General features: G+C 29.9%; 1 protein-coding gene across 1 annotated transcript; it reads left to right on the forward strand.

The window, feature by feature from the left end:
- Nucleotides 1–4996: 4996 nt before the first annotated feature.
- l(1)G0007 (ATP-dependent RNA helicase l(1)G0007) lies at nucleotides 4997–8954 on the forward strand. The gene is made up of 3 exons (XM_035090312.1): nucleotides 4997–5802; nucleotides 5874–8719; nucleotides 8790–8954. The coding sequence occupies exons 1-3, from the start codon at nucleotides 5299–5301 to the stop codon at nucleotides 8869–8871; spliced, it is 3432 nt and encodes a 1143-aa protein (XP_034946203.1). The 5' UTR covers nucleotides 4997–5298; the 3' UTR covers nucleotides 8872–8954.
- The last annotated feature ends 2496 nt before the right edge of the window (nucleotides 8955–11450 follow it).

Raw genomic sequence — 11450 nt, forward strand, 5'->3', positions numbered from 1 at the left:
AAAAATTTTTTTTTTGTTAAAATTGCATGTAATTGCAATTTTTGGATGCCAAAATTATTTTCAATATCAATTTTAATTTTTTCTATAATTATTTTTCTAATCAATGACGAAAGAGTAATAAAAAATTAAAGTAGTGCAGAAAAATTTATATTTATATAGTTACTTTAGTTGTAGGATTTTTTTTTAACAAACAAAAATAATAAACAGCAAAAAACAGTTGAAATAATCCGCGGCGAGTTCCGGCGCTTCGCCGGCAAGCTCTATTCCCACTCTTCGTACCCAAGCCTGCAACTTATGACTTATAAACATGAACGTAGTAAGTAAATAAATGTTAGCTCTGTGGTCAGAGCACGCGACTTTTATTTTGTCGGGCAGGGTTCGATCCCCGTCACAGCCAATTTCTTTTTTCGTTGTTAAAATTACTCATAATTACAATAATTACCTATTCATGTTGGATTAAGATTTTTTTTTAAAGTTTTATAGAATCTACATTTTTTAATAAAGAGAATACATGTCGTTTTTGGAAAAATTTAGAAATTAATTCTAAACTAATATGAATAGGTAATTATGATAATTATACGTAATTTGACTATGCCTATAGAGTGTTTATTTTCCAACTTAGCGCTCAGAAATAAATTATTCGATATAATACCTTTGATGATGATAAATAAATGATTGATTGTATAATCATTAATTCATAGAGATAATCATAATTTTTTCATAAGTGCAACAAATATTGTTGCATATTTCAATATCTCGAGCTGCTGCCCAGTGTAAGTGTAGCAGCTCCACGTATTTAAAAGTACAACAGTAATTGTTGTAATTATTATAAGATTACTTTTCATCTATTTATTAATTACTGAATATTTAATCATTAAATTACTTCATCAGTAATGGTCACTAATTTAAATTGACCAATACCAATGGGTATAACAGTAACTTTTTTATTATTAATATGATTATTTATATTTTGAAATTTTTAAATTTAATAAGAAAAAAATTTTAGCATGAGTACTTCGTATACTTAATTTAAGTATATAATATACTTGCAGTGAAGAATTGATATCACACCAAAAACAGCCCTAACGGACTTCACAAAAATACGCGCCAAGTATGAATAACGAAGACGATAATCATCGTTCATCAAGTGCGATCTCTATAAAACTTCTTTATGTGAACAACTACAAAAATGCATGAAATCATTGCAGCCAAGTATTTGAACATAAAGATTAATTATATTTAATAAAATAAAATAGAAATGTTTTTTAATTTTCGTTAAATTATTATGTAATTTTTTACATAAATCAAAGACAAACTCTTTATAATGAGATAAAAAAAAATTCAATACATGAAGAAAGTTCCCAGCCTTATTACGTTTTAAAATTTTAAAAATAGAAAAAAAAATTGAATTAAAAACAAAATTTCTCTTTTTTTATAAAAATTTATTTAAACACAATTAACTTGGCGTGGCTCTTACAGCTGTAGATAAAACTATAATTGATTAGATGGTTCATATAATCGATAGCCACGCCAAGTTAATTGTGTTTAAATAAATTTTTATAAAAAAAGAGAAATTTTGTTTTTAATTCAATTTTTTTTTCTATTTTTAAAATTTTAAAACGTAATAAGGCTGGGAACTTTCTTCATGTATTGAATTTTTTTTTATCTCATTATAAAGAGTTTGTCTTTGATTTATGTAAAAAATTACATAATAATTTAACGAAAATTAAAAAACATTTCTATTTTATTTTATTAAATATAATTAATCTTTATGTTCAAATTCTTGGCTGCAATGATTTCATGCATTTTTGTAGTTGTTCACATAAAGAAGTTTTATAGAGATCGCACTTGATGAACGATGATTATCGTCTTCGTTATTCATACTTGGCGCGTATTTTTGTGAAGTCCGTTAGGGCTGTTTTTGGTGTGATTTCATGATTTTTTGTACAACAAATGGAATATATATTATTCGACTCCGTTACTACGACATGGAATTTTAGAACAGACATCACTATCTGTATATAGATTGTACAGTACCAGACATAAATGCTGTTCAATTTTTTAAGGGTTCTACAGGCGATTTTTCTATACCGTCCTATAGAAAATCACACAGCATTTATGTCCGGTACTGTATAATAGTCTTCAGTCTGGTAGTATTTAACTATCAACTCAATAAAAAAAAAATTGTTATCTTTTACCGATCTTGAGATATAAACAAAATTATTGATTGAAGGACATGAATTAGTTTTCAAAAAACGTAAAACGATTTTTTTTAAAACGTCAAACCATCGGTAATACATTCTATGTATTACCTATCAACTTAAAATGTACATAAATATTTGTCGTTTTCGATACCGAAAAACTCGGTCGGCATAATACGGACACGGCATAATGACAGCGCTGAATGTACGATCGATCGTCGCGCATAACATCCACGCAGGTTCAGAATTAGAAGCGGCACCTTAAATTTTCCGGCATATTAGATTTTTGCGCCTTTTCTGATTTTAACTTATAAAATCTAAAAAGTAATAAGTGAGGAGATGTAAGTAAAACAATTAGTGCAATAATTCATATGAGCACATAAATTTTAGTTCTATTCTTTAAATTTTTCCTCCTCTCTTTTTCTTCAATTTAGTAGGATACAATTTCTCTTCTATTGCATTCCCACCATCAACTTTTTTCATGAGAATTTCCTACAAATAAAAGAAAAGAAATACTTATTATGTTCAATTTTTAATTATTGTGATTAAATGTAAAAAATAGATTAGCTACCTTACTTATCATTTATGAGTCACTTAATTTTCGTTAAACATTATAAAATAAATAACAATCTCTGGACTTTGTACACTTTGGTTTTCTTTAGGGGGAAATTGACCGTTCAGAATGAAGTCGTAAGTAGACAGAAGATTCATGCTGCATTCACATGAGAGTGAATCAAAAGTCAACAGAATAACTATTTGAATTCTTCTGTAAATCTATATTTAGAATTTTCCCAAAAACTTAATTCAAATAAAAAGTAATTTTGAAAAAAATTATTAACAATTTTAACACAATTTTATACTATTGTACTGGAGCGACATTTGTACCAGAATTATACTGTCCTGAACATTTTGGTCATATAACATTTGTGCCCCTTTCGAAATGTGCTAGCAGTAAATTTACAATGTTGGTAGAGTAGAAACAGTTTCAAACCGTTCATTGTGTTTATTTATTCAATGATCCTCTAGTACATGTATTTATTGGATATAAAGTATATTCATTATGATTAGTAGAATATTCATTGATTATTTTTTTTATATTTTTTTATTTATTTACCAAAAAAAGTATATTTTTAAATTTATCTGTACCTCAAAATTATAAAAAATTCAAAAACACATGAAAACATGATTTTAAATCTACTTAATTTTCTCCTAATATTTTTAATAATTTGTCAAACCCTTTTCTTTTCTTTTCCAACTTCTCTTCTTCTTCTTTTTTTCTTTTTGATGTGTAATATCTGGAAAAAGACATTGAACTATAAAATGACAATGTTCATTTGGTTGTACTTTACTTCATTGTTATTGCAATAAAATAACCTTTACATTTTGTTTCGCAGCTTGAGATTTTTCCCTCACCAGCGCTAAAAGAACATTTATTGAAAGATGGTTGTTTTATTTAAGTAATAGGTACACGGTATATCCCCCCCCCCAATTGATACACTCCCCAAAACTTTATTACATTTTATTAATTTTTTATACCAAAAAAAATTTACATTCATAATTTGGCGCCTCAGTAATTCTTTCGTTTTTTACCAACATAATATTTTCCATAGTCATGCAGCAACTTCATGGTAGTACCAACTTTATAAAAAAAAATCGTACTTTTAAGGAAAAAGATTCTTTTTACTTAAAATGCGGTCCAAGGGGCGTGGCCAATTTTTTTTTTGCAAATAAATGATTTTGAGGACACAATAGTAATTGCAATTTATTGTCGTAGCTAATCAATGGGGTTTTCAAAGATTATTTAATAAAGTTTATGTCATCATTGCAGAGAAATTAGAAATTTAAAGGAGCGTAACCTCAAAAGTGCTAATTTGAGCGGAATAGAGACACGGTAGTGCCTTCGTCACCGCTATTCATACTTGGCGCTCGAGACACTACTAAAATAAACGTGTCTCTTGATACTTGAATCAAGTAACAAGTATTTTCTTATTAATAAAAAAGGATTCATAATGTGAGAACATGGTTTTTGAAGTGTAAAACAGCATTATACTTAGCATAAGTACGCTTTATACGGGATCTCCGTATAAAATACACTTGTGGTAAGTAAGGAAGATCCTCAGTGTAAGAAAACTATATTATCAACTGAAGTAAACTTTGTAATCTTCTTTTATTATCTACCTACTTGAGATAAGCAAAATATTTACAAAAATGCAGTAATCGCTATTCTTGGTATAAATTAATATTATATTAGGATTGAGTGATGAAAAATTTGAAATCAAGTTAATGTTATTATGATTGTACAGTACACTTTAAACTTCATTTTGATATAAAATGTACTTGCATCAAAAAATAATTATACTCAAATTGAGTATATTTTGTGTTTGCCGCTAGTATACTTTCTAGCTATCACATTTTTTCTGTCAGTCCCTATAGGGACTATCTAAAAGAGTATTTAATCATGAACATTCTAAATTAATTTAGATGTGGAATCTCTATTTGACTACTCCATCGATAATTGCTCGGATGGTATCAAAGTTTTTGATGGACCAGGAATTAATGACGCCGAGTGTACAGTTATAGTATAAACACCACGCTACGTTTCCAACAAGAATTATAATAATTAATAAACGCGTGAGACCTGATATTGAACATGTGACTATTATAGTCGAACTAAGAAAAAAGAGTTCCTCAGTTGCTTCAATGCTTTTGGACTCCCCACTACTGATTTTCTTCCCCTTCTACCATGTTTTTTACTACTGCGCAAGCGTACAAGAACACATGAAGAGCATCTAAGGGACTCTCTTCTCAGTCCGACTATATTCCGAAAGGGAGTGAAAATAGTGTTCTTGTTGTGTTTGTTGTTTGTAACTATTTTTTATTTATAAACAAAATTTTTTATTTTTAACACACAATTAATGCGTGAAATTTTTCCACTTTACTGTGGTGAAAATTCTATTAACAAGTTCCAAACGATGAATCTGTGGTTTCATTTTTCAAGTATTTTTTAACTTTGTTGCTAGCATTGAACGTCTAAATGGTTTTTAGCCAAATATCTTAATATAAATATTGTTGATACATTAATCATAATTATAGCAGAATGGAATCTCAAGAAAATTCTGGTATATATAAATTAGAAGCAACTCAGGACGATGTTGGTGGTTTAATTATTAGAAAAAAAACGTCAGATCATACATTTAAAAAACCTCTGCCATCAGCATTAGGATTAGACAAATTGGCTGAAAAAAGACGGTATGAAAATTTCAATAAACCTTCTTCTTCTTCTAAATCTAAGTCCTGTTTATCAAGAAAAGATGGTAAAGAGAGAAGTTATCGTGCACCTGTTGAAGAAACTCCAACACACACTGGTGGAGTAAATAGCTATGCTCGAAGAAGATTTGATGATCGTTTGAAAAGACAAAGACTTGATGCATATGATTTAAAAAGAAATTCAAGAAAAAACAATGACAAAAGTTCAAGAAGTGAACGAAGATATTGGAATAGGGATAGCGACAGTGTAAGAAGTAGAGATAAACGTGATAGTTCACGACAGACACCGCTCAAATTCAAAGATGAACCACAAACTCCGAAATTCAGAACTAAAGTATTTATCATGAATTTAATGTATAATTTATTTTTTAAATATAATTATTTATATTAGAATATTTTTTATAGGATTCAACATCAAAGAGTAATTGGGATGATGATGACGACGAAGAGCCAAAAAAATCAAGTTGGGATCATCCTACCCCAAAAATATATGGATCTCAAAAAGAATTAAGTGTAAGAAGTGAATTTACACCTTCTTATAAATATAACTCATGGAATAAAGAACGTAAAGCTGGAATAACACCAATGATTGCTGGAGAAGATCCAGAATATTGGGAAGAAGAACAACAAAGGCTTGATCGAGAGTGGTATGGTTCAGACGATGGTGAAACTCGTCAATTTTCAAATATTCCTGAAGATTATACAAAAAAGAAAGAAATGGAATTAGAAGCAAAACGTCAAAAACGACTTTCAGCACAACAAAGACAAATCAATAAAGATAATGAACTCTGGGAGAGAAATCGAATGTTAACATCAGGTGTTGTGAGCTCTTTGGACAATGATAACGATCCAGATGATGAAGGGGAAACTCGAGTACATTTATTAGTTCATAATGTTGTACCACCATTTTTGGATGGAAGAATTGTATTTACAAAGCAACCAGAACCAGTAATTCCAGTCCGTGATCCAAGTTCTGACATGGCTTTAGTTTCTAGAAAAGGGTCAGCATTAGTACGTGCTTACAGAGAACAAAAAGAGCGAAGAAAAGCTCAAAAAAAACATTGGGAATTAGCAGGAACTCATATAGGAAACATAATGGGAGTTAAAGATGGTAGAAATGATGATAAAGAGATTCCTGGTCAAGAGAAAGATTTTAAAGCTGGACAAAAATATGCAAAACATATTGATGGTCTGAACAGTTCTAGTGAAACTCGTCAAAGACACATTCAAAATCAGAGAAGAAGTCTTCCAGTTTTTGCTGTTCGTCAAGAACTTCTCAATGTGATTAGAGAAAATAGTGTAGTTATAATTGTTGGAGAAACTGGAAGCGGAAAAACTACTCAACTCACTCAGTATCTACATGAAGAAGGTTATAGCCAAAATGGAGTAATAGGATGTACACAACCAAGGAGAATTGCTGCTATGTCTGTTGCTAAAAGAGTTTCTGATGAAATGGGTTCTGTTTTGGGTGATAAAGTTGGTTATGCCATTCGATTTGAAGATTGTACTTCAAAAGATACTGTCATTAAGTATATGACTGATGGTATTTTGTTAAGAGAAAGTTTGAGGGACGGAGACCTTGATCGATATAGTGTTATCATTATGGATGAAGCTCATGAACGTTCGCTCTCTACTGATGTTCTTTTTGGGCTTCTTAGAGATGTTGTTGCTGGTCGTCAAGATTTAAAACTTATAGTCACTTCAGCTACTATGGACTCTAGTAAATTTTCTGCATTCTTTGGCAATGCCGCTACATTTGAAATACCTGGAAGAACTTTTCCAGTTGAGATTATGCATGCAAAAAATCCGGTTGAGGATTATGTTGATGCCGCTGTCAAACAAGTGCTTCAGATTCATCTTCAGCCGAAAAGTGGTGATATTTTAGTTTTTATGCCAGGTCAAGAAGATATCGAAGTTACATGTGAAATTTTAAACGAAAGATTAGCAGAAATTGAATCAGCTCCTGAATTATTAATTTTACCTATTTATTCTCAACTTCCTTCAGATCTCCAAGCAAAAATTTTTCAACGATCAGAAGGTGGTTTAAGGAAATGTGTTGTTGCTACGAACATTGCTGAAACATCACTGACTGTTGATGGTATCGTTTTCGTAGTTGACTCTGGATATTGTAAACTGAAAGTTTATAATCCTCGTATTGGTATGGATGCTCTTCAAGTTTATCCAGTATCGCGAGCTAATGCCGATCAAAGATCTGGAAGAGCTGGTAGAGTAGGCCCAGGAGTTTGTTATCGACTTTACACCAGAAAACAATATCTCGATGAACTTTTACAGACAGGTGTTCCAGAGATTCAGAGAACTAATTTAGCTAATACTGTTCTTTTACTTAAATCTCTTGGTGTTCAAGATTTATTAGCATTTCATTTTATGGACCCACCTCCTCAAGATAATATTCTAAATTCATTGTATCAATTATGGATTTTAGGAGCTCTAGATAATACTGGAAGACTAACACCTTTAGGTAGACAAATGGCAGAATTCCCTCTTGATCCTCCCCAATGTCAGATGCTCATCGTTGCTTCTCAGCTTGGTTGTACATCTGAGATTCTCATTATCGTATCAATGCTATCAGTTCCATCAATTTTCTATAGACCAAAAGGAAGAGAAGAAGATTCAGATTCAGCAAGGGAAAAATTCCAAGTTCCAGAATCTGATCATTTAACATTTCTTAATGTTTATAATCAATGGAAATCAAATGGGTATTCTAGTTCTTGGTGTAATGAACATTTTATTCATGCCAAGGCTATGAGAAAGGTCAGAGAAGTTCGACAACAATTGGAAGAAATTTTGAAACAACAAAAAATGGAAGTTGTAAGTTGTGGTACAGATTGGGATATTGTTAGAAAATGCATTTGTTCTGCTTATTTTCATCAAGCTGCAAGATTAAAAGGAATTGGAGAGTATGTTAATTGTAGAACAGGAATGCCTTGTCATCTTCATCCAACTTCAGCGTTGTTTGGTATGGGATTTACTCCTGACTATGTTGTTTATCACGAATTAGTTATGACTGCAAAAGAGTATATGCAGTGTGTTACATCTGTTGATGGTCATTGGCTTGCTGAACTAGGGCCAATGTTTTTTAGCGTTAAAGAAACTGGAGGATGTGGTCGTGCCAAACGAAAACAAGCTATGCAGCATCTTGATTTTATGGAGAAGCAAATGAAGCAGGCAGAAGAAGAAATGAAGTCGAGAGCAAAGGAACAATTAGAAAAAGAGCTAGCTTCCGTTCGAAAGTAAGTTTTTGCGACAAACTAATTTATTATTATTTATTATTAATTTATTTCTAATTTTTTTTTCTTGTAGGCAAGAAATTTTAACTCCAGGAATGAGAGAGCCTGGAACACCAGTGTTATACCGAAAAACTCCTGGAAGATTTGGGCTGTAAATAAATTTCCAATGTGTAGATATTTTTTAAACTTTATTTGTTTTAAATAAAATATTTTGCAATATAAAGAACTAACTAAGTAATTAATTTGTTAATAAATTGACCATAAGTCAGAGAGAAAACTGTGAGGGAGTGTAAAATTTGTTCCTGTTTCATTTTCATTAAAAAATACATATGTACATACATTCGGCCAGAGAACAGAACTAAGAGAGGTTTTACTGTACCGCTATAGGCACTTGTCAGGAAAAATAACATAAATATTTCTTACAAAGGGAAATAATTCATTTTTGCATGCGACATATTATTTTTTATTTTATCAAATAACTATAAGAATCAATAAGCAGGTTTCGTATCATTTTCTATCGGAATTTATAATAAATTATTAAAAATATTCTAATCGCTTTGCATTAGAATCTATAAGCGCGTTTTGTATGGTTTTTTATCGGAATTTATCTTCTTACCTCGAAAAAAATTAGTTTAACCAAAAGGAAATTTTCATTCGCTCTGGATGTTTTTTATTTATACGAATTTGTTATGCAAATATATACATTTAGTTAAATTTGTTAGTAAAACTTTATCCGAAAATATCCTGCTGACGGTGAAATTCGATCCTAGCATCCTCGGGTTCACAGTCTAGTACGCTGCCGACTGCACTATTCTAAAACATGGAAACTCATCTTTCGCCTAATCTATTCGCGTTAAATATTTGAAATAATTTAAACATTAATTAAATTTGTTCCCTAGCAAGTATTTCAAAGCAGAAATAGAATACTTGTCATTTGTAAAGATGTGATAGTTAAAATGCAACTTAGAAATTATATCTTTATCCCAATGTCATATGATAGAATTTTATTTTATTTAAAAGAAGAACATTAGAAAAATTCCTGTAAGAAATCAATGAATTCTTATCGGTAAACAATTTCTTCAGTATATCAACTATTTTTATAAGAAACAATCAAACCGTTTGTCGTAAGATCCTATGAGAATTTATGAGTAAGTGACGCCGTTTGATGTTCTGTCTGATTCTATCAGAATTATTGTCATCAGATTAAATAAGAACTTATTGGTAAATAATTCTTATTCATAAATCAACTATTTTTATAAGAAACTCTGGGACCATTACTCACAAGATCCTGCTTCAACCAGTGAAATCACGAACCTACGGAATTCAGAGTTTTCCTATTGACAGAACTGAATAGGATTATAATAATTCTAGAAAAAAGTTAGCGATTTTATAGAAAATAAAGAATTTCTATAGGAATTGACAGTAGAGATTTGAATGAGAAATTGATCGATTCAATAAGATAATCTGACTTAAAACATTCGTCTTTAGTCCTAAATGCCGCAAAAGATTTTAACATTATTTTTAATAGATTGAACTCTTCCAACATCATATTGATATTGACATCTATTCATATACCATTAGGCGTTAAAGAAGTCAAACCTATTAAAAAGTGCTAAATCCTATGGAGGTTTGATTAATTATTTAAATAATTTCTAAGTCGTATTTCCCTATTGAGATCTATTTATTTTCTATTGGATGTTAGAGAAGTCAAACCTATTGAATAATGCAAAATCCTATGGTGGTTTGATAAATAATTTGAAAAATTTCTAAGTCGTATTATCCTATTCAATTACTCAGTTTCCTATTCAAATATTTTCTTTTATTTCCCATAGAAACTCTCCGTTTCCTATAGAATTGGTAACAAACTTTCAAAATCATCATAATCCTATTCAGTTAATCAAATAAGAAAGTTCTGAATCCAATAGGTTCTACGATCACCATTTTCATACCTATTCAGATTCGTATAATCCTATTAGAAATTTTGTGGGGGACAGAAATTTCGCATTTTTTCCTATTCAAATTCTAAAAAAGCCTATAGGATTTAATCTTTTTTAATAGGAATGTTCAAGCAGGGTTATTCGATTACGAACAATAGTATAGTCTACTATATATAGGGAAAATGTATGTTAAATTTTAATTTAAAGATAAATAACAATATTTGATATTAAATAAAACTTGACAATTAGAATTGATTAAATACAAAATAATGAAACTTTTGATCGTTTTGTACACAAGAAATCTGAATTTATTTGTGCCATTGGGTTTAGTGTTTAACCTAACTTTTAACTAAACTTTATACATTTATTATAGCTAAACTAAACAGTGAAATTTATTAATAAAGCGAACTTGATTTCTTTGAATTATTACCTATCACTTTTGAAATTTTTATAGATTAATCTTTAAATTCAAACAACCTTAATGAAATTTCCGACCGCAAATTGTTTAAACCTAGGCTGCATGAGAAATAATCCATCTAAGTTATGAAATATTACTAAATGTAACTTGAAATTAATGTTTGATTGCATGAAAAATTGTTTTTATAATAAAAAAAGTGGTTAAGACTTTAAAACATAAAAATTTGTACAAAGAAAATGGATAGAAAATGAATACTTGAACAATTTTATAGTGTCACTTTATATCATTGTATCTAAATCAAATGCTTATCATGATTTTACACCAAGAAAATGAAATCTGATAATATTTAAGAAATTATTCTAATTTATTTTTTCCGTAG

This window comes from Chelonus insularis, unplaced genomic scaffold, assembly GCF_013357705.1.
Source record: "Chelonus insularis isolate UGA/USDA-ARS -01 unplaced genomic scaffold, ASM1335770v1 contig_76_pilon, whole genome shotgun sequence".
Taxonomy (NCBI): Eukaryota; Metazoa; Arthropoda; class Insecta; order Hymenoptera; family Braconidae; genus Chelonus; species Chelonus insularis.